This window comes from Eutrigla gurnardus (assembly GCF_963514095.1).
Source record: "Eutrigla gurnardus genome assembly, chromosome: 20".
NCBI lineage: Eukaryota > Metazoa > Chordata > Actinopteri > Perciformes > Triglidae > Eutrigla > Eutrigla gurnardus.
The window spans coordinates 10,119,385-10,143,856 of record NC_139931.1 but is presented as its reverse complement, the minus strand read 5'-3'; the positions used below and the strand labels follow the sequence as shown (position 1 = coordinate 10,143,856).

General features: G+C 42.0%; 1 protein-coding gene across 4 annotated transcripts; it reads right to left on the bottom strand.

Annotated features, from left to right (window-relative positions):
* Positions 1-319: 319 nt before the first annotated feature.
* On the bottom strand, positions 320-24,110 carry LOC311031352 (immunoglobulin lambda-1 light chain-like). Of its 4 annotated transcripts, XM_084037619.1 has the most exons (4): positions 2,507-2,602; positions 2,092-2,414; positions 1,590-1,623; positions 320-846 (listed from the first exon to the last, which is right to left on the bottom strand). In XM_084037619.1, the coding sequence occupies exons 1-4, from the start codon at positions 2,544-2,546 to the stop codon at positions 518-520; spliced, it is 726 nt and encodes a 241-aa protein (XP_083893745.1). In that variant the 5' UTR covers positions 2,547-2,602; the 3' UTR covers positions 320-517. The 4 variants fall into 4 exon arrangements, 1 of the variants encoding a protein (XP_083893745.1); XR_014599066.1 differs by lacking the exons at positions 2,092-2,414; positions 2,507-2,602 and adding an exon at positions 23,884-24,110 and having other exon boundaries at positions 707-846; positions 1,590-1,702; XR_014599067.1 differs by lacking the exons at positions 2,092-2,414; positions 2,507-2,602 and adding an exon at positions 8,030-8,131 and having other exon boundaries at positions 707-846; positions 1,590-1,702.
* Positions 24,111-24,472: the final 362 nt, after the last annotated feature.

Here is a 24,472-nt window from a genome sequence, read left to right as displayed (position 1 = left end):
TGACAAAAAACACCTTCCCCTTAAATTCACTCAGAATCATTTCCACCTGCTTGTTGTCATCCACACACCTTGCCATATCATTGTCTGGTTATTAACATGTAAAAGAGAGATTTCAGTTCTCAAGTCCAGCAGTGTTTTTGGCAGTTTCACTTGCTCATTTTGTTTGATTTAACTTCTGTAAGTGACTAAAACCAATTTTGCTCGCTTGAGCATGAATCATTTACATGAAAACCTCAGTGATGTTGTGATGTTGTATGCACATGACTAAATATTCTACTCAAACTTGGCAAGTAAAAGATGACACTGTCAGTGACAAAAATGAGAAGGAGTTTTACACAATGCTTTTTTATTGAATAAGTATACATTTTATCATTTGCAAAGCTGATAAAACACCACCACCTAGCGGTCACAACATGTATGACAAGCATGCAGGCACATCTTTCCTACCATGTAAAGCTTGTGAGGAGCAAGCAGCACAAACAGTAAAGAAGCAGATGTTGAATCACGTCCTGCTCCTCTACTGTTGCTCAGTGAGACAGTTTGACTTCTTGATGTTTTTCTCTGCAGTCTGGGAGCCCAAAGACACTTTACATGTGTAAACCCGATCCATGTTCCAGTCTGATGTCTGGACGGACAGAATGCTGCTGATTTGGAAAGTCTGGTCTGGTTGTCGGACAGCGGTGCTGGTAGAGATCCCACTGGCCACTGGACTCCCACCAGACAACCAGCTCACATCTGCGAAAGGCACCGACTGACTGGACAGACAGACCACAGAGGCTTTGTTGGCCTGGAGCCCAGCAGGGGACGGAGGGAAGACAGTCAGGACAGGAAGAGGGAGGCTGGAGCCTGAGAAGAGACAACAGACATCCTTCAAATCACTGAAAATGGAGACTTTAATACAAAGCAGGACGGGAACAGATTAGTCTGGTTAGTGAGTTTGGTGGACAAGATAACAATCAAACTGAACAAGCATTTAAAAAACCAGGAACATTTAGAGACCATCGCCTAAGAGTTCCTTTTAAAAGCAAAATCTACATTTATGTTGAAAACAAAGAAAGAAAGTAATTGTCTGAGTCTTACAGAATGATATTTAAATAATAATAATAAACCCTCCTCAGTCACGGTGAGAAGTTACAGTAAAGCTGGCTTTTGTGATCTCTATAACTATCATAGGAAAAATATATTTCAAAGCCAGCAAGTAAAGTGATTATAGCGATAAAATTCAGTTAAATTCAAGATGACCTCTACATTTCATTTAGTAATTAAACAGGACAAGCTCACTGACTTAGTATCCACATTAAACACTGAACAGATGATTTAATATTGTTAAAATAGTTTTGCAACGTTAGAATTTGTCACGTTGTGAAAATAAAACATTCTAAGGACTGATTTTTTTTTTAGAATAACTTAAATTCTCTTGAAAAAACAGCTTGGTATCAAAGCTGATCAACAAAAGTCAAATTAATCATTACATTAAAAAGAAAAAATGAATTATTAATTAGTAGAAATGAAAGAAATCATAATTATCTATAAATACAAAACAGAAACAGAAAATCTCTCTCGTCTTAAGATCAGTAAAAAGTACTTACTTGTCACAGTCAGCTTGGTGCCTGATCCGAATACCACAGTGATTCAGTTTGTACACATGGCTGTACAAAAACCTCCCGACTCTCACTGATGACGGGACTGGAACTGAATCATCCTGTTGAGACCAGTTTTCACCATCAACGTCTCATTTACTTCATCGTTCCAAAAACAACACCTTTGTCTGAATTAATTTAATATCCTTCAATGTTTTGTTCCACTTTTTTTGTCCTCATTTGAATGATTTGATTCTGTTCAGAAATTGAACTGTTCATACCAACTGACTCCATCGTATCTCTGAATGCTGCAGTTGAGAACAAGCTGTTGTCCCGTAGAAACCATGTGGACAGCAGGCGTCCTGGTCACCACTTTCACTGCATCGACATCCCTCATACGTACAGAAAGCTTCCACTGATGGCTTCTCCCCCAGTCAAGATGTGGCAGAGACTCAGAAAGCAGAAGTATTGAGTGAAGAGGTTTTTGTCACAGTGTAAATCACTGTGATACGACCTCATTAACCGAGCTGTCCCATGTTTGACAGTAATAGACTGCTGAGTCTCCCTCCGCCACATTGGTGATGATCAAACGATAATCTGATGTTGACTGATGAGTAGATGTGAACTTTGGAGAGGAGAATCCAGAGCCGTAGGTTGGAGAGCTGTGGCTGTGATAAAAATATAATACAAACTGAGGAACTCCTCCAGGAACCTGTTTATACCAGCGAGCACTACTGCCAGTAACCGTCCCCAGGTTACAGTCCATGGTGGCCGTCTCTCCTTTCCTCACCGCCACAACTGGCTTCTGTGTCACCACCGTCACGCCGCTCACGCCTGGACACAACAAGAAAACATGGAGTGAAGAGAGACACACTGACTGATGGATCCAACATGAGGTCAGAGCTGCAGCGAGTCAGCCTCCTTACATGTTAGAGCAGTGATGAGAGTGCAGAGGGTCCCCAGCATGGTGTCAGTGTGTGCAGAGAATGGACTCGTGACTGTGAAAGAGAGCTGTGGACAGATTAGAGGGTTTGGAGGATGAGGAGAGGAGGTGCTGGAGGAGCAATTTAATACAGCACTGAAACCGAGAGGGGCTGACTGGAGGAGGAGCTTTGCTCTAATCTGCATGGTTTTCCTCCCTCAAAAAATATGATATCATGATCTGAAAAAGATTTCCTGTTTTTGTTTTAATGGGTGTATTATATGTCAAATTGAAGTCCAGTTTTCATGTATTTTTACATATTTTTTTATATAATATATAATATATTGCTACGGCCCACTTGGGCAACCATTAAGGGTTAACACTCCACCACTGAAACTACCACAGGAGACACCTTTAAAACCATCAAATCCATAGGATTTATTAACAGGACAACATGATAACCACAAATCCGATGCTGAGGGTCAGCAAGACCGGCAGTCTCTACACCAGAGGTCTCTCAGCTTTTAAGTGCTGCAGGCCAGGTACCTCATTGACCAATGCAGATCCATCTATTGCAGTATATTCATTTAGGCTCTGCACAAATGTGTATAAAAACTGTCCACGATTGATTCAATCTTAATGATCAATATATCTGTGTTCCCAGTCATAGACACCTTTCTTCTTATTTTACAGAGAGCTGAAACTTCATTTACATGGAGCTATAAATAAGGAGCAGGTGCATCCTGGGACGGAAGTGAAGGAGGGGTAGACAGGTGACGCTTCACTGATGGAGGATGAATGTTCAGTTTCATTTTCTCCCTTTATCTGATGAGTCAGTAAGTCAGTCCAGCTAAAAGAAGCTACAAATCTAAATCAAGCATGCACTTATTACTGTGCCACTTTATTGCTAACCTCCATGTTTAAAACGCTTTCGAAAAATGTTGATACAATATTTTCTACGACGGCGTCTTAGGGCCACTGTCGAAAAAAAAAACGGAGCTGAGAGAGGTGGGCCATATTCTGAGATTAAAAGTTGCGTGTGTTTGTTGATCGGGTGGTTTGCCTAAACTAGCGGTAGCTTTCACTTGTTGTCATAGCAATGGCAAACATCCGGGTCAAGCTACGTGATTACTTCCTCTATGACCGCTAGCTTAGTCAAACCACCAACAAACAAAAATAAGATGACAATTTGGCCCATATAAAATTAACCAACAATAACAATCAACAGCCATCACACTAAGGACCTTAGTAAAGCGTTGTCGCACGTTTGGATGGATTAATTAAAAAGATAAAAGCGACATTCATGGGAAGTTAGCTAACATAAATGCCGGTGGTTAGCATCGTAATAAACTAGCAAATTTGCGAGTTTTAAAGTTGCAAATTTGCGACTTTAAAAGTCAGTAAAAAGCAGTGTTGGACAGTAACGGAGTAAATTTTAATTAAGTACTGTACTTAACTACATATCCAGAGGAGTTGTACTTAAGTACATATCCAGAGCATTTGTACTTTACTTGAGTGTTAGATTTCTTTGGTACTTATTACTCTTACTTGAATACATTTCCAGGACAAATACTTTTACTTTTACTCAAGTTAATTTCTAGAAAGGCTGAAAAGTACTTTTTACTTTCAGGTCTGGTCTTTTTTCTTTTTTTTTCTTCTTTTTTTTTAAGTACTATTGGACACAAGCTGTGTTTGCCAAAGAAGGAACCCTATCACAGTGCACGCTCTCCACTGGGATCTAAGTAAAAGCGAAATACGTAATCCCTCCCCATAAGGATACATGGGGAGACAGAGTTTATTGTGCTCCTATAGTGTCCTTCCTGTAAAGACAAGTGACCTCAACATTGAGTTATTGAAAGCAGAGATGTAGTTTTTTGTAAAACAGTGATTCTCAACCAGTGGTGTGGGGACAACATTGGTCTTTGAGGGGGTTCCAGTTCCCAATGATAGAGAGTTAGTTGGACGGTGCAGGTTCATTTGGTGACAATTTTAATGATTGTTAATAAACATCTGCATCTGCAACATCTGCTATAGTCCTGTGATCCCATTCATTTAATTTGAAATTTACTCTTACTCTTACTTTTACTTAAAGTAAATTTAAAAGCATGTACTTTTAGATACTTATGTACCTTTAAAAGCAAGTACTTTTTTACTCTTACTCGAGTACCATGTCGACCGAGCTACTTTTACTTGTAACGGAGTACATTTTGACCATTAGTATTTGTACTCTTACTCAAGTACTGGGGTCGAGTACTCTGTCCATCTCTGGTAAAAAGTACTTACTTGTCACAGTCAGCTTGGTGCCTGATCCGAATACCACAAGTTTTCACCATCAACATCTCATTTACTTTATCGTTCCAAAAACAACACCTTTGTCCAAATTAATTTAATATCCTTCAATGTTTTGTTCCATTTTTTTGTGCTTATTTGAATGATTTGATTCTGTTCAGAACTTTAACTGTTCATACCAACAGGCGAATCTTTGAATGCTGCAGTTGAGAACAAGCTGTTGTCCCGTAGAAACCATGTGGACAGCAGGCGTCCTGGTCACCACTTTCACTGCATCGACATCCCTCATACGTACAGAAAGCTTCCACTGATGGCTTCTCCCCCAGTCAAGATGTGGCAGAGACTCAGAAAGCAGAAGTATTGAGTGAAGAGGTTTTTGTCACAGTGTAAATCACTGTGATACGTACTCATCAACCGAGCTGTCCCATGTTTTACAGTAATAGACTGCTGAGTCTCCCTCCGCCACATTGGTGATGATCAAACGATAATCTGATGTTGACTGATGAGTAGATGTGAACTTTGGAGAGGAGAATCCAGAGCCGTAGGTTGGAGAGCTATGGCCGTGATAAAATTTGAATACAAACTGAGGAACTCCTCCAGGAACCTGTTTATACCACCAAGCAGAATTGCCAGTAACCGTCCCCAGGTTACAGTCGATGGTGGCCGTCTCTCCTTTCCTCACCGCCACAACTGGCTTCTGTGTCACCACCGTCACGCCGCTCACGCCTGGACACAACAAGAAAACATGGAGTGAAGAGAGACACACAGACTGATGGATCCAACATGAGGTCAGAGCTGCAGCGAGTCAGCCTCCTTACATGTTAGAGCAGTGATGAGAGTGCAGAGGGTCCCCAGCATGGTGTCAGTGTGTGCAGAGAATGGACTCTTGACTGTGAAAGAGAGCTGTGGACAGATTAGAGGGTTTGGAGGATGAGGAGAGGAGGTGCTGGAGGAGCAATTTAATACAGCACCGAAACCGAGAGGGGCTGACTGGAGGAGGAGCTTTGCTCTAATCTGCTTGGTTTTCCTCCCTCAAAAAATATAATAATATGATCTAAAAAAGAGTTCCTGTTTTGTTTTAATGGGTGTATTATATGTCATTGAAGTCCAGTTTTCATGTATTTTTTACATATTTTTTTATATAATATATAATATATTGCTACGGCCCACTTGGGCAACCATTAAGGGTTAACACTCCACCACTGAAACTACCACAGGAGACACCTTTAAAACCATCAAATCCATAGGATTTATTAACAGGACAACAAGATAACCACAGATCCGATGCTGAGGGGCTGCAAGACCGGCAGTCTCTACACCAGAGGTCTCTCTGCTTTTAAATGCTGCAGGCCAGGTACCTCATTGACCAATGCAGATCCATCTATTGCAGGATATTCATTTAGGCTCTGCACAAATGTGCATTAAAAACTGTCCACGATTGATTCAATCTTAATGATCAATATATCTGTGTTCCCAGTCATAGACAACTTTCTTCTTATTTTACAGAGAGCTGAAACTTCATTTACATGGAGCTATAAATAATGAGCAGGTGCATCCTGGGACAGAAGTGAAGGAGGGGTAGACAGGTGACGCTTCACTGATGGAGGATGAATGTTCAGTTTCATTTTCTCCCTTTATCTGATGAGTCAGTAAGTCAGTCCAGCTAAAAGAAGCTACAAATCTGGATCAAGCATGCACTTATTACTGTGCCACTTTATTGCTAACCTCCATGATTAAAACGCTTTCGAGAAATGTTGATACAATATTTTCTACGACGGTGTATTAGGGCCACTGTCGGAAAAAAAAAACGGAGCCGAGAGAGGTGGGCAATGTTCTGAGATTAAAAGTCGTGTGTGTTTGTTGATCGGGTGGTTTGCCTAAACTAGCGGTAGCTTTCACTTGTTGTCATAGCAACGCCAATTATCCGGGTCAAGCTACGTGATTACTTCCCCTATGACCGCTAGCTTAGTCAAACCACCAACAAAAAAAAATAAGATGACAGTTTGGCCCATATAAAATGAACCAACAATAACGATCAACAGCCATCACCTTAAGGACCTTAGTAAAGCGTTGTCGCACGTTTGAATGGATTAATTAGAAAGATAAAAGCGACATTCATGGGAAGTTAGCTAGCATAAATGCCGGTTGTTAGCATCGTAATAAACTAGCAAATTTGCTAGTTTTAAAGTGGCAAATTTGCGACTTTAAAAGTCAGTAAAAAGCAGTGGTGGACAGTAACGGAGTAAATTTACTTAAGTACTGTACTTATTTACATATCCAGAGGATTTGTACTTTACTCGAGTGTTAGATTTCTTTGGTACTTATTACTCTTACTTGAATACATTTCCAAGACAAATACTTTTACTTTTACTCAAGTTAATTTCTAGAAAGGCTGAAAAGTACTTGTTAATTTCAGGTCTGGTCTTTTTTCTTTCTTTCTTTCTTTCTTTCTTTTTTTTGAGTACTATTGGACACAAGCTGTGTTTGTCAAATTAGGAAACCTATCACAGTGCACGCTCTCCACTGGGATCTACGTAAAAGCGAAATACGTAATCCCTCCCCATAAGGATACATGGGGAGACAGAGTTTGCTGTGCTCCTATATTGTCCTTCCTGTAAAGACAAGTGACCTCAACATTGAGTTATTGAAAGCAGAGATGTAGTTTTTTGTAAAACAGTGATTCTCAACCAGTGGTGTGGGGACAACATTGGTCTTTGAGGGGGTTCCAGTTCCCAATGATAGAGAGTTAGTTGGACGGTGCAGGTTCATTTGGTTACAATTTCAATGATTGTTAATAAACATCTGCATCTGCAACATCTGCTGTAGTCCTGTGATCCCATTCATTTTATTTGAAATTTACTCTTACTTTTACTTAAAGTAAATTTAAAAGCATGTACTTTTGGCTACTTAAATATCTTTAAAAGCAAGTACTTTTTTACTCTTACTCCAGTCCCAATGTCGACCGAGCTACTTTTACTTGTAACGGAGTAAATTTTGACCAGTAGTATTTGTACTCTTACTCAAGTACTGGTGTCGAGTACTCTGCCCATCTCTGGTAAAAATTACTTACTTGTCACAGTCAGCTTGGTGCCTGATCCGAATACCACAAGTTTTCACCATCAACATCTCATTTACTTTATCGTTCCAAAAACAACACCTTTGACTGAATTTATTGAATATCCTTCAATGTTTTGTTCCATTTTTTTTTTATTCTGTTTAGAAATTGAACTGCTCATACCAACAGACTCCATCGTATCTCTGAATGCTGCAGTTGAGAACAAGCTGTTGTCCCGTAGAAACCATGTGGACAGCAGGCGTCCTGGTCACCACTTTCACTGCATCGACATCCCTCATACATACAGAAAGCTTCCAATGATGGCTTCTCCCCCAGTCAAGATTGGGCAGAGACTCAGAAAGCAGAAGTATTGAGTGAAGAGGTTTTTGTCACAGTGTAAATCACTGTGATACGTGCTCACTAACAGAGCTGTCCCATGTTTTACAGTAATAGACTGCTGAGTCTCCCTCCACCACATTGGTGATGATCAAACGATAATCTGATGTTGACTGATGAGTAGATGTGAACTTTGGAGAGGAGAATCCAGAGCCGTAGGTTGGAGAGCTATGGCCGTGATAACATTTTAATACAAACTGAGGAACTCCTCCAGGAACCTGTTTATACCAGCGAGCTTCACTGTTAGTAACCGTCCCCAGGTTACAGTCCATGGTGGCCGTCTCTCCTTTCCTCACCGCCACAACTGGCTTCTGTGTCACCACCGTCACGCCGCTCACGCCTGGACACAACAAGAAAACATGGAGTGAAGAGAGACACACAGACTGATGGATCCAACATGAGGTCAGAGCTGCAGCGAGTCAGCCTCCTTACATGTTAGAGCAGTGATGAGAGTGCAGAGGGTCCCCAGCATGGTGTCAGTGTGTGCAGAGAATGGACTCGTGACTGTGAAAGAGAGCTGTGGACAGATTAGAGGGTTTGGAGGATGAGGAGAGGAGGTGCTGGAGGAGCAATTTAATACAGCACCGAAACCGAGAGGGGCTGACTGGAGGAGGAGCTTTGCTCTAATCTGCATGGTTTTCCTCCCTCAAAAACTATAATATCATGATCTGAAAAAGATATCCTGTTTTATTGTAATGGGTGTATTATATGTCAAATTGAAGTCCAGTTTTCATGTATTTTTACATATTTTTTTATATAATATATTGCTACGGCCCACTTGGGCACCATTAAGGGTTAACACTCCACCACTGAAACTACCACAGGAGACACCTTTAAAACCATCAAATCCATAGGATTTATTAACAGGACAACAAGATAACCACAAATCCGATGCTGAGGGGCAGCAAGACCGGCAGTCTCTACACCAGAGGTCTCTCAGCTTTTAAGTGCTGCAGGCCAGGTACCTCATTGACCAATGCAGATCCATCTATTGCAGTATATTCATTTTGGCTCTGCACAAATGTGCATAAAAAACTGTCCACGATTGATTCAATCTTAATGATCAATATATCTGTGTTCCCAGTCATAGACAACTTTCTTCTTATTTTACAGAGAGCTGAAACTTCATTTACATGGAGCTATGAATAAGGAGCAGGTGCATCCTGGGACTGAAGTGAAGGAGGGGTAGACAGGTGACACTTCACTGATGGAGGATAAATGTTCAGTTTCATTTTCTCCCTTCATCTGATGAGTCAGTAAGTCAGTCCAAATCAAATCAAATCAAATCAGACTTTATTTATATGGCACTTTTCATACATATAGTAGCACAAAGTGCCTCACAAAAAATAAAAGCAAACAAAACAAAAACAAAACAAGATGTGAGCAACAAAGAACACCACGAAACCAAAACCTCCCACCCCCACAAATATATAGACAGAGATACACAGAGACATACATACCCACACACATAAACATACACACACAAATACACACCCACACACATAAACATACACACACAAATACACACCCACACACAAACACTAACTGTTGCTGAGGAGACATGGCTGGGCATCGAGATCTGAGGTGAGGAAGAAGCTACCTTTGGGGGCCGTACACACCGAGAGGAATCATGGTCCATGCCTGCAGGGGGCGCCGCCACAGGGACCACCCCAGCCCAGGCAGACAGGAGGCTCCACACCACGGTGTAGAGCTCTCCAACCACCCGGGCCATGGCCGTCCACAGGACAGCACCCCCAACGTTGGACCAGAAACAACTCCCGGTGTGGTAGGCCCCCAGGAGGAAACACTGGAAAATCGAGGGGCTAAAACAGTAAAATAAGGTAAAAGGTAGAAGCTAAAATCTGAGGGAATAAAACAATAAAACAACAAAAACAGTAAAATTCATAAAGATGTATAAAATAAAGTAAAATAGACCCAATAAATAAAACAATAAAAATAAATAAAATATATAAAACAGTAAAGCAGGATAAGCTAAAATAGATAATATAAAATAGAATAATAATAAAAAATGTAAGAAGCATAAAAGGAATTAAACAAGTCAGTTAAAAGCTTGATTAAAAAGGTGGGTCTTGAGCCTCTTTTTAAAAACATCAACATTCTCTGCGGCCCTGAGGTTCTCCGGCAGGCTGTTCCACAATCGGGGGCCATGGTAACTGAATGCCGCCTCCCCGTGTGTTTTGGTTCTGACTAGTGGTATGGTTAAAAGGCCAGCACCGGAGGACCTCAGGGTCCGCGAGGGTTGATAGGGTAAAATTTGTGCAGACAAATAGGAAGGCCCGAGACCATTAAGACATTTAAAAACTAGTAAAAGAACCTTAAAATCTATCCTGAAGCGCACAGGGAGCCAATGCAGCGATTTTAAAACTGGTGTAATGTGCTCCCGCCCTCTGGTCCTCGTCAGCACGCGTGCGGCTGAGTTCTGTAGTAGTTGTAAATTGTACATGTTCTTTTTGGGAAGACCAGAGAGCAGGGCATTACAATAATCTAAACGACATGAGATAAAAGCATGCATCAGCACCTCCGTACTGGCCTGAGAGAGAAACGGGCGGACTCTGGCTATATTCTTAAGATGGTAAAAACCTATCTTTGTTATGTTTTTGATGTGTGGAATAAAAGTGAGCTCAGAGTCAAAAATCACACCCAGATTCTTTATAGATTTTGAGGGTTTAAAATCCTGTAACTTTGGTAAAAGTTTCTCTCTCTGGCCTTCAGGACCAATGACTAAAACCTCTGTTTTTTCCTGGTTGAGCTGTAGGAAGTTTGCTGCCATCCATGACTTGATGTCTACAATGCAGTTAAAAAGGGCATCAATTGGCCCTGTGTCATCAGGAGACACAGCCATGTACAGTTGCGTATCGTCAGCATAGCTATGAAAGCTGATGCCGTGTCTCCTGATGACGTCCCCAAGGGGAAGCATGTAAAGGTTAAAAAGAGTTGGACCTAAAATTGACCCTTGGGGAACCCCACACTTTATCTTATGGGTTTCTGAGGAACATGTATCCATACTTACAAAGAAACTACGATCAGTAAGGTAGGACGTGAACCAGTTAAAAACAGTACCAGAGAAGCCGACCAGGTTCCTCAGTCTATTTAATAAAATGTGATGGTCTACTGTATCGAAGGCGGCGGTTAGATCCAGTAGTACCAGGACTGTGAGTTTATGATTATCTAAATTACACCTGATGTCATTTAAAATCTTTAAAAGTGCTGTCTCTGTACTGTGGTTCCTCCTAAAACCAGACTGATGAGTCTCTAAAATATGGTTTGAGTTTAAGAAATCATTTACTTGATTAAAAACAAGTTTTTCCAAAATTTTACTTAAAAATGGTAAGTTGGATACAGGCCGGTAGTTATTTAAGACATTGGGGTCTAAATCACTCTTCTTCAGAAGGGGCTTCACCACCGCCGTTTTAAAGGAGGTGGGGAAGACACCCGTCTGAAGAGAGCAATTCACCAAATACAACAGCTGTTCCTCAAAGAATCCATAGAGTGTTTTAAAAAACGGTGTGGGAATTGGATCTAAAAGGCAGGTTGTGGGCTTTACCTGGGAGAAAACTCGACCAAGTGTCCTCGCATCAACCAGGGCAAAACTCTCCAGTGTTTCCTCCGGTAAAAGCAATGATCCAGGTGTTAAAAGCTGTTGGGATAAAAGACTGGATCTGATGTCATTGATTTTTCTTCTGAAGTGGTCTGCAAAGTCCTCACAAAGGACGTTATCTGGTGTCTTAGAGGATTTTTTAAAATTTGTGTTTGTTAAAAGATCGATTGTGGAGAATAAAAATTTGGGGTTATTTTTATGATCAGTGATCAATTTTTGGAAGTGGGAGATTCTTGCTTGTTTGACTGCGTTATTGTAAATTTTGAGGTGTTGACGTAAAATTTCATAGTGAACAGTTAACTTGCATTTCCTCCATCTCCTTTCAGCACTCCTGCATTCCCTTTTGAGTTTTTTAATGTCCTCGGTTCTCCATGGTGGTGTAGGTCTTGTTTTAATTGTTTTAATAAAAGGTGGAGCCACTGAGTCCAGTGTTGACTTTATCTTATTGTTAAAATTGTCAGTGATAAAATCGCAGGGTGCTGGTAAAATTTCGGCAGGAGTGCTTTGTAATATCTGAATAAAATTTGCAGCCACTTCAGAAGTTAGGTAGCGTTTCTTCACTGTTCTCACCGGGGCCTCCCGCTGATTAAAACTGGTGATTGTAAAAAACACACAAAAGTGGTCAGATACAGCCAGGTCCACAACAGAGGGCGCACCAATGGACAGGCCATAAGATATAACCAGGTCCAAGGTGCGCCCTCTGCTGTGGGTCGACTGCGTCACATGTTGCTTAAAATCAAGGCAGTGTAAAAGGTTTAAAAAGTCTCTAGACAGTGAGTCTGAGGAGATGTCCACGTGTAAATTAAAATCACCGGTTATTAAAATTCTGTTAAAAGTGGTATGAATAATTGATAAAAGTTCTGAAAATTCCCTGATGAATGAATTGGAGTACTGGGGTGGTCGGTAGACTGTTATACAGAGAATAGGTGGGCTGCTAAAAACGAAGGCATGGTACTCAAATGAAGAGTAACTGTTAAAAACGACTTCGTTAGTGTTCATATTGTTCTTTGTAATTGAAGCAGTGCCGCCCCCTCTTCTGCACCCCCTAGTTGAAAATAAAAAGTTAAAATTCGGTGGGGAAGCCTCAGTGAGAACAACAGGTGCATCAGTGCCAAGCCATGTCTCCGTAAGGAAAATGCTGTCCAGGTTATTGTCTAAAATTATATCATTTATGATAAAAGACTTGTTTAAAAGAGAGCGCACATTCAGCACAGCCAATTTAACGTCTGTGCTGAACGTGCGCTCATCGCGTTTTCCAATCGGAGTGTTAAAAACACAGTTTGATCTAAAAACAGTCCTGGGTTTCAATTGTCTATGTGAGATGATGGTTGGGATGGTATGAATACTGTCCTGTGCCACTGGGGTCACTGAGGGAGGGGCGTGTATGAGCGGCGAAGAAGGCTTGTCGGGGACCGGGGGGGCGTGGCAGGTCAACAGTCACGCACGTGTGTCAGATTGGACAGCATAGAGGATATTGTCTGTTAAAATGTTGCTACCTAGCCAGCTCGGATGAACCCCGTCAGCTCTAAAAAGGGAGGAACGATTCCAGAACAGATTAAAATTGTCGATAAAACCTAAGTTGTGGGCAGTGCAGGAGGACTGGAGCCATGTGTTGAGGCTGAGGATTCGGCTAAAACGTTCTACTCCGCGGGCCAGAGTTGGAATCGGACCGGAAATGAAAACGGACTTTCCACAGTTTGTTAAAAACCTAAAAAGATCTTTAAAATCAGTTTTGGTCAGCTCGGACTGCTTTCTACCTGCATCATTTGATCCAACGTGCACTATGACACGTTGGATGGAGGGCCCGAGAGAGTTCAGCAGTGCTGGGAGTTTGTCCAGTATGCCGGGGACGGTGGCTCCGGGAAAACAATGCGTTGCGGCATTGAAGAAGCGGATGTTTTTAATTATTGAGTCTCCAATTATTAATGTGGTGGGCGAAAAAAGGGGGCGCGGGGGTGACGGTTTCTGGCTCACCTGGCAGCCAGTGGCATCGGAGGTTGGAGTGTGATTCCCCGCCGGGTCCGGGCGAGGAAACCGACCGGAGCGGCGGAGCACAGCCTCCTTCAGGATCTTGCGCCGGGCGGAGGAGGTCCGGTTCGAAGGCCTCTGAGGTGGCTCCCCTGTGAATTCCCCAGCCACCCGGGCCTCATCGTCGCAGCTCCACACCGGCGAGGCAACGGGGTCCGCAGGTAGTACAGGTGTGCCCCGGTCCAAGAGAGGAGGAGGCGCGGAGAGAACCGCTGGGTCGGCAGGCGTTGCTGCTGGGACTCGGACCAGGAGAGGAGGCGCGGGGCCATCAGCTGGGAGGACCGGGTCGTCATCGGCCAGAGGAGTGTAGCGGTTGGAGAGGTTAACGGGGGGCGGAGAGACAGACCCGGCCGAGCCTCTCTTACGTCCCCGGACTGCTACCTCAGCCCAGGTTAGCCCATGATTTGGGGTTGAGCAGGAGGGCCGGCAACCGGTGGATGGATCCCACACTACTGTGTCCTGCAGGGTTGTGGTGGATTGTTTTTTGGAATGGTCGGCAGCTAAAAAACTGGTCAGTACAGGAAGACGGGAGGAGAAGCTAGTCAGCAGTGAGTCCTTTTTCTGTAGTTCGTCTGAGAGCCGACGGATGTCCTCCTCAAGGTCTGTTATCTTTTTATACGCCTTTTTTAAAAGCTCACCGTCTCCACAGGGCATGGCAGGCATAGTTGCCAGGGCCTCAGCTTCCGCAGCAGCAGACGGAGAGAGCGGTTCTTGATAGAGATCCTGCCGTCCGGTCATTAAAATATGCAAGCCTGATAAAAAAGCGTGGTATAAAAAACGAGCTATAAAATAAAAAATAAAAATGGATAAGAGTAGCAAGGATAAAAGAAACTAAAAGGGGAGCAGTTTCCCCTGGCGTCCAAACAAAACGGCGCACAGGCGCAGGAAATGTGCGTCACCTGTCACCTGTCACCTGTCACCTATCACTGTCACCTGTCACTTAGTCCAGCTAAAAGAAGCTAAAAATCTGAATCAAGCATGCACTTATTACTGTGCCACTTTATTGCTAACCTCCATGTTTAAAACACTTTCAAGAAATGTTAATACAATATTTTCTACGACGGCGTCTTAGGGCCACTTTCGGAAAAAAAAAACCGGAGCCGAGAGAGGTGGGCAATATTCTGAGATTAAAAGTCGCGTGTGTTTGTTGATCGGGTGGTTTGCCTATGCTAGCGGTAGCTTTCACTTGTTGTCATAGCAACGGCAAACATCCGGGTCAAGCTACATGATTACTTCCACTACGACCACTAGCTTAGCCAATCAAAAATAAGATGACAATTTGGCCCTTACAGACCCGGCTGCTGAAAAAAAATTAAGGGGTGGGCATTACATTTTTTCAGGGGGGCAAACTTTTTCAACCTACATTTTTTTTGCTTCAGGCAGAACAATGGCTCTGTGACCACTCCTACAGTGCGGAGAAATAATTTTCCTCTTGATAAAAAGGGGCAGTTCATCCCAAAATCTAAAAAACAAACAAACAAAATAGTGTAGCGCTGTGTCCATTTATTCAACTGAAGCATTTATTCCAGAAGACCAGCAACAAGGGTTGTGTTATGCAGATAGCAACACACAGCTTCACTTCTACTGGAAACGTCAGCACTGATGTCAACCTGAACACTGAAATAAACATTCATACTGGGAGCGGTAGCTACAGCAACTAGGAAGCTACCTCTCCTAGCATGAATGTTTACTCCAGTGTTACTGTTGACTTCAGTGCTGACGTTTCCAGTACAAGTGAATATCGCTGCTTCCTGCTCGCTCCAGTTCTCGTCGTCACTTCTTGTCCGCGTATTTTTGGGGGGAAAAATACGGATATCCATACCGAACACCACAGCTAACTAGCGACTCTATGAGTAACTGCGCCCATGAACGTCAAGTACTAACAGCGTTACCCTCTCATGAGTATGACTCAGTGACCCGCCTCCCCAACACCTGTAATTAGCCAGCACGTTTGTTCGTTGATTGGATTGGTTGAATTGTATCGACAAACCGAGATAGGAATAATAGAGAGTTGGCCACTCCGACTCGAGGTAAAAAACAAAACCCAAATAAAATAAACAGCTTCCAGCCCAGGGCGGGCACGGCTGACTCTGTGGGCGGGCACGGCCTGCCAATGCCCGCCCATGCCACCGGGACTGGGCCCATATAAACTTAACCAACAATAACGATCAACAGCCATCCCCCTAAGGACCTTAGTAAAGCGTTGTCGCATGTTTGGATGGATTAATTCGAAAGATAAAAGCGACATTCATGGGAAGTTAGCTAGCATGAATGCCGATTGTTAGCATCGTAATAAACTAGCAAATTTGCGAGTTTTAAACTAGCAGATTTGCTAGTTTTAAAGTGGCAAATTTGCGACTTTAAAAGTCAGTAAAAAGCAGTGGTGGACAGTAAAGGAGTAAATTTAGTTAAGTGCTGTACTTCATTACATATCCAGAGGATTTGCACTTTACTTGAGTGTTAGATTTCTTTGGTACTTATTACTCTTACTTGAATACATTTCCAAGACAAATACTTTTACTTTTACTCAAGTTAATTTCTAGAAAGGCTGAAAAGTACTTGTTACTTTCAGGTCTGGTCTTTTTTTTTTTTCTTTCTTCTTTTTTTAAGTACTATTGGACACAAGCTGTGTTTGTCAAAGAATGAAACCTATCACAGTGCACGCTCTCCACTGGGATCTACGTAAAAGCGGAAATAAGTAATCCCTCCCCATGAGGATACATGGGGAGACAGAGTTTGTTGTGCTCCTATATCGTCCTTCCTGTAAAGACAAGTGACCTCAACATTGAGTTATTAAAAGCAGAGATGTAGTTTTTTGTAAAACAGTGATTCTCAACCAGTGGTGTGGGGACAACATTGGTCTTTGAGGGGGTTCCAGTTCCCAATGATAGAGAGTTAGTTGGACGGTGCAGGTTAATTTGGTTACAATTTCAATGATTGTTAATAAACATCTGCTTCTGCAACATCTGCTGTAGTCCTGTGATCCCATTAATTTTATTTGAAATTTACTCTTTCTCTTACTTTTACTTAAAGTACATTTAAAAGCATGTACTTTTGGATACTTAAGTACCTTTAAAAGCAAGTACTTTTCTACTCTTACTCGAGTACCATGTCGACTAAGCTACTTTTACTTGTAACGGAGTAAATTTTGACCAGTAGTATTTGTACTCTTAATCAAGTACTGGGGTCAAGTACTCTGTCCATCTCTGGTAAAAAGTACTTACTTGTCACAGTCAGCTTGGTGCCTGACCCGAATACCACAAGTTTTCACCATCAACATCTCATTTACTTTATCGTTCCAAAAACAACACCTTTGTCTGAATTAATTTGATATCCTTCAATGTTTTGTTCCATTTTTTTTGTGCTTATTTGAATGATTTGATTCTGTTCAGAAATTGAACTGTTCATACCAACTGAAAGCTTCTCCATCGTATCTCTGAGTGCTGCAGTTGAGAACAAGCTGTTGTCCCGTAGAAACCGTGAGGACAGCAGGCGTCCTGGTCACCACTTTCACTGCATCGACATATTTGTACTCTTACTCGAGTACTGGGGTCGAGTACCTTGCCTATCTCTGGTAAAAAGTACTTACTTGTCACAGTCAGCTTGGTGCCTGACCCGAATACCACAAGTTTTCACCATCAACATCTCATTTACTTTATCGTTCCAAAAACAACACCTTTGTCTGAATTAATTTAATCCTTCAATGTTTTGTTCCACTTTTTTTGGTCCTTATTTGAATGATTTGATTCTGTTCAGAAATTGAACTGTTCATACCAACAGACTCCATCGTATCTCTGAATGCTGCAGTTGAGAACAAGCTGTTGTCCCGTAGAAACCATGTGGAAAGCAGGCGTCCTGGTCACCACTTTCACTGCATCGACATCCCTCATACGTACAGAAAGCTTCCACTGATGGCTTCTCCCCCAGTCAAGATGTGGCAGAGACTCAGAAAGCAGAAGTATTGAGTGAAGAGGTTTTTGTCACAGTGTAAATCACTGTGATACGTGCACTTTAACAGAGTCGTCCCATGTATGACAGTAATAGACTGCTGAGTCTCCCTCCGCCACATTGGTGATGATCAAACGATAATCTGATGTTGACTGATGAGTAGATGTGAACTTTGGAGAGGAGAATCCAGAGCCGTAGGTTGGAGAGCTATGGCCGTGATAACATTTTAATACAAACTGAGGAACTCCTCCAGGAACCTGTTTATACCAGCGAGCTTCACTGTCAGTAACCGTCCCCAGGTTACAGTCCATGGTGGCCGTCTCTCCGTTCCTCACCGCCACAACTGGCTTCTGTGTCACCACCGTCACGCCGCTCACGCCTGGACACAACAAGAAAACATTGAGTGAAGAGAGACACACAGACTGATGGATCCAACATGAGGTCAGAGCTGCAGCGAGTCAGCCTCCTTACATGTTAGAGCAGTGATGAGAGTGCAGAGGGTCCCCAGCATGGTGTCAGTGTGTGCAGAGAATGGACTTGTGACTGTGAAAGAGAGCTGTGGACAGATTAGAGGGTTTGGAGGATGAGGAGAGGAGGTGCTGGAGGAGCAATTTAATACAGCACCGAAACCGAGAGGGGCTGACTGGAGGAGGAGCTTTGCTCTAATCTGCATGGTTTTCCTCCCTCAAAAAATATAATATCATGATCTGAAAAAAGATTTCCTGTTTTGTTTTAATGGGTGTATTATATGTCAAATTGAAGTCCAGTTTTCATGTATTTTTTACATATTTTTTATCCATCCATCCATTGTCTACCGCTTATCCTTACATATTTTTTATATAATATATAATATATTGCTACGGCCCACTTGGGCAACCATTAAGGGTGAACACTCCACCACTGAAACTACCACAGGAGACACCTTTAAAACCATCAAATCCATAGGATTTATTAACAGGACAACAAGATAACCACAAATCCGATGCTGAGGGGCAGCAAGAGCGGCAGTCTCTACACCAGAGGTCTCTCAGCTTTTAAGTGCTGCAGGCCAGGTACCTCATTGACCAATGCAGATCCATCTATTGCAGTATATTCATTTCGGCTCTGCACAAATGTGAATAAAAAACTGTCCACGATTGATTCAATCTTAATGATCAATATATCTGTGTTCCCAGTCATAGACAACTTTCTTCTTATTTTACAGAGAGCTGAAACTTCATTTACATGGAGCTATAAATAAGGTGCAGGTGCATCCTGGGACGGAAGTGAAGGAGGGGTAGACAGGTGACGCTTCACTGATGAGGATGAATGTTCAGTTTCATTTTCTCCCTTCATCTGATGAGTCAGTAAGTCAGTCCAGCTAAAAGAAGCTAAACATCTGAATCAAGCATGCACTTATTACTGTGCCACTTTATTGCTAACCTTAAAACGCTTCCGGGAAATGTTGATACAATATTTTCTACGATGGCGTATTAGGGCCACTGTCGGGAAAAAAATGGAGCCGAGAGAGGTGAGCAATATTCTGAGATTAAAAATCGCGTGTGTTTGTTGATCGGGTGGTTTGCCTAAGCTAGCGGGAGCTTTCACTTGTTGTCATAGCAACGGCAAACATCCGGGTCAAGCTACGTGATTACTTCCTCTATGACCGCTAGCTTAGCCAAACCACCAACAAACAAAAATAAGATGACAATTTGGCCCATATAAAATTAACCAACAATAACATTCAACAGCCATCACCCTAAGGACCTTAGTAAAGCGTTGTCGCACGTTTGGATGGATTAATTAGAAAGATAAAAGCGACATTCATGGGAAGTTAGCTAACATAAATGCCGGTTGTTAGCATCGTAATAAACTAGCACATTTGCGAGTTTTAAAGTGGCAAATTTGCGACTTTAAAAGTCAGTAAAAAGCAGTGGTGGACAGTAACGGAGTAAATTTACTTAAGTACTGTAATTAATTATATATCCAGAGGATTTGTACTTTACTTGAGTGTAGATTTCTTTGGTACGTATTACTCTTACTTGAATACATTTCCAAGACAAATACTTTTACTTTTACTCAAGTTAATTTCTAGAAAGGCTGAAAAGTACTTGTTACTTTCAGGTCTGCTCTTTTTTTTTCTTTCTTTCTTGTTAAGTACTATTGGACACAAGCTGTGTTTGTCAAAGAAGGAAACCTATCACAGTGCACGCTCTCCACTGGGATCTACGTAAAAGTGGAAATACGTAATCCCTCCCCATAAGGATACATGGGGAGACAGAGTTTGTTGTGCTCCTATATTGTCCTTCCTGTAAAGACAAGTGACCTCAACATTGAGTTATTGAAAGCAAAGATGTAGTTTTTTGTAAAACAGTGATTCTCAACCAGTGGTGTGGGGACAACATTGGTCTTTGAGGGGGTTCCAGTTCCCAATGATAGAGAGTTAGTTGGACGGTGCAGGTTCATTTGGTTACAATTTCAATGATTGTTAATAAACATCTGCATCTACAACATCTGCTGTAGTCCTGTGATCCCATTCATTTTATTTGAAATTTACTCTTACTTTTACTTAAATATCTTTAAAAGCAAGTACTTTTTTACTCTTACTCCAGTCCCAATGTCGACCGAGCTACTTTTACTTGTAACGGAGTAAATTTTGACCAGTAGTATTTGTACTCTTACTCAAGTACTGGGGTCGAGTACTCTGCCCATCTCTGGTAAAAAGTACTTACTTGTCACAGTCAGCTTGGTGCCTTTTCCGAATACCACAAGTTTTCACCATCAACATCTCATTTACTTTATCGTTCCAAAAACAACACCTTTGACTGAATTAATTGAATATCCTTCAATGTTTTGTTCCATTTTTTTGTGCTTATTTGAATGATTTGATTCTGTTCAGAAATTGAACTGCTCATACCAACAGACTCCATCGTATCTCTGAATGCTGCCATTGAGAACAAGCTGTTGTCCCGTAGAAACCATGTGGACAGCAGGCGTCCTGGTCACCACTTTCACTGCATCGACATCCCTCATACGTACAGAAAGCTTCCACTGATGGCTTCTCCCCCAGTCAAGATGTGGCAGAGACTCAGAAAGCAGAAGTATTGAGTGAAGAGGTTTTTTTCACAGTGTAAATCACTGTGATACGTGCTCACTAACAGAGTCGTCCCATGTGTTACAGTAATAGACTGCTGAGTCTCCCTCCGCCACATTGGTGATGATCAAACGATAATCTGATGTTGACTGATGAGCAGATGTGAACTTTGGAGAGGAGAATCCAGAGCCGTAGGTTGGAGAGCTTGAGCCGTGATAAAATCTTAATACAAACTGAGGAACTCCTCCAGGAACCTGTTTATACCAGCGAGCTTCACTGTCAGTAACCGTCCCCAGGTTACAGTCCATGGTGGCCGTCTCTCCTTTCCTCACCGCCACAACTGGCTTCTGTGTCACCACCGTCACGCCGCTCACGCCTGGACACAACAAGAAAACATGGAGTGAAGAGAGACACACAGACTGATGGATCCAACATGAGGTCAGAGCTGCAGCGAGTCAGCCTCCTTACATGTTAGAGCAGTGATGAGAGTGCAGAGGGTCCCCAGCATGGTGTCAGTGTGTGCAGAGAATGGACTCGTGACTGTGAAAGAGAGCTGTGGACAGATTAGAGGGTTTGGAGGATGAGGAGAGGAGGTGCTGGAGGAGCAATTTAATACAGCACCGAAACCGAGAGGGGCTGACTGGAGGAGGAGCTTTGCTCTAATCTGCATGGTTTTCCTCCCTCAAAAAATATGATATCCTAATCTGAAAAAGATTTCCTGTTTTGTGTTAATGGGTGTATTATATGTCAAATTGAAGTCCAGTTTTCATGTATTTTTTACATCTTTTTTATATAATATATAATATATATTGCTACGGCCCACTTGGGCAACCATTAAGGGTTAACACTCCACCACTGAAACTACCACAGGAGACACCTTTAAAACCATCAAATCCATAGGATTTATTAACAGGACAACAAGATAACCACAAATCCGATGCTGAGGGTCAGCAAGACCGGCAGTCTCTACACCAGAGGTCTCTCTGCTTTTAAGTGCTGCAGGCCTGGTACCTCATTGACCAATGCAGATCCATCTATTGCAGTATATTCATTTTGGCTCTGCAAAAATGGGAATAAAAAACTGTCCACGATTGATTCAATCTTAATGATCAATATATCTGTGTTCCCAGTCATAGACAACTTTCTTCTTATTTTACAGAGAGCTGAAACTTCATTTACATGGAGCTATAAATAAGGAGCAGGTGCATCCTGGGACGGAAGTGAAGGAGGGGTAGACAGGTGACGCTTCACTGATGGAGGATGAATGTTCAGTTTCATTTTCTCCCTTTATCTGATGAGTCAGTAAGTCAGTCCAGCTAAAAGAAGCTAAAAATCTGAATCAAGCATGCACTTATTACTGTGCCACTTTATTGCTAACCTCCATGTTTAAAACGCTTTCGAGAAATGTTGATACAATATTTTCTACGAAGGCGTATTATGGCCACTGTCGGAATTTTTTTTTTTTTAAAACGGAGCCGAGAGAGGTGGGCAATATTCTGAGATTAAAAGTCGCGTGTGTGTTTGTTGATCGGGTGGTTTTCCTAAACTAGCGGTAGCTTTCACTTGTTGTCATAGCAACGGCAAACATCCGGGTCAAGCTACGTGATTACTTCCTCTATGACCGCTAGCTTAGCCAAACCACCAACAAACAAAAATAAGATGACAATTTGGCCCATATAAAATTAACCAACAATAACAATCAACAGCCATCACCCTAAGGACCTTAGTAAAGCGTTGTCGCACGTTTGGATGGATTAATTAGAAAGATAAAAGCGACATTCATGGGAAGTTAGCTAGCATAAATGCCGGTTGTTAGCATCGTAATAAACTGGCAAATTTGCTAGTTTTAAAGGGGCAAATTTGCGACTTTAAAACTTGCATATTTGCTAGCTTTAAAGGGGCAAATTTGCGACTTTAAAAGTCAGTAAAAAGCAGTGGTGGACAGTAACGGAGTAAATTTACTTAAGTAGCCTACTGTAGGCTACTTAAGTACATATCCAGAGGATTTGTACTTTACTCGAGTGTTAGATTTCTTTGGTACTTATTACTCTTACTTGAATACATTTCCAAGACAAATACTTTTACTTTTACTCAAGTTAATTTCTAGAAAGGCTGAAAAGTACTTGTTACTTTCAGGTCTGGTCTTTTTTTTTCTTCTTTCTTTTTTTTTTAAGTACTATTGGACACAAGCTGTGTTTGTCAAAGAAGGAAACCTATCACAGTGCACGCTCTCCACTTGGATCCACGTAAAAGTGGAAATACGTAATCCCTCCCCATAAGGATACATGGGGAGACAGAGTTTGTTGTGCTCCTATATTGTCCTTCCTGTAAAGACAAGTGACCTCAACATTGAGTTATTGAAAGCAGAGATGTAGTTTTTTGTAAAACGGTGATTCTCAACCAGTGGTGTGGGGACAACATTGGTCTTTGAGGGTCTTCCAGTTCCCAATGATAGAGAGTTAGTTGGACGGTGCAGGTTCATTTGGTTACAATTTTAATGATTGTTAATAAACATCTGCATCTGCAACATCTGCTGTAGTCCTGTGATCCCATTAATTTTATTTGAAATTTACTCTTACTCTTACTTTTACTTAAAGTAAATTTAAAAGCATGTACTTTTGGATACTTAAGTACCTTTAAAAGCAAGTACTTTTTTACTCTTACTCGAGTACCATGTCGACCGAGTTACTTTTACTTGTAACGGAGTAAATTTTGACCAGTAGTATTTGTACTCTTACTCAAGTACTGGGGTCGAGTACTCTGCCCATCTCTGGTAAAAAGTACTTACTTGTCACAGTCAGCTTGGTGCCTGATCCGAATACCACAAGTTTTCACCATCAACATCTCATTTACTTTATCGTTCCAAAAACAACACCTTTGTCTGAATTAATTTAATATCCTTCAATGTTTTGTTCCATTTTTTTTTGCTTATTTGAATGATTTGATTCTGTTCAGAAATTGAACTGTTCATACCAACAGGCAGCGTCTCCATCGTATCTCTGAATGCTGCAGTTGAGAACAAGCTGTTGTCCCGTAGAAACCATGTGGACAGCAGGCGTCCTGGTCACCACTTTCACTGCATCGACATCCCTCATACGTACAGAAAGCTTCCACTGATGGCTTCTCCCCCAGTCAAGATGTGGCAGAGACTCAGAAAGCAGAAGTATTGAGTGAAGAGGTTTTTGTCACAGTGTAAATCACTGTGATACGTTCTCACTAACAGAGCTGTCCCATGTTTGACAGTAATAGACTGCTGAGTCTCCCTCCGCCACATTGTTGATGATCAAACGATAGTCTGATGTTGACTGATGAGTAGATGTGAACTTTGGAGACGAAAATCCAGAGCCGTAGGTTGGAGAGCTATTGCTGTGATAAAATTTTAATACAAACTGAGGAACTCCTCCAGGAACCTGTTTATACCAACGAGCTCCACTCTTAGTAACCGTCCCCAGGTTACAGTCCATGGTGGCCGTCTCTCCTTTCCTCACCGCCACAACTGGCTTCTGTGTCACCACCGTCACGCCGCTCACGCCTGGACACAACAAGAAAACATGGAGTGAAG

Excerpts from the sequence above, each read along its gene's own strand:
- LOC311031352 (XM_084037619.1), bottom strand. The coding sequence starts at position 2,546 with ATGCTGGGGACCCTCTGCACTCTCATCACTGCTCTAACAT. Across the intron at positions 2,415-2,506 it reads TCTCATCACTGCTCTAACAT|GCGTGAGCGGCGTGACGGTG; the intron begins GTAAGGAGGCTG and ends TGTTGTGTCCAG. Across the intron at positions 1,624-2,091 it reads ACAGCTCGGTTAATGAGGTC|GTATTCGGATCAGGCACCAA; the intron begins GTATCACAGTGA and ends TGAATCACTGTG.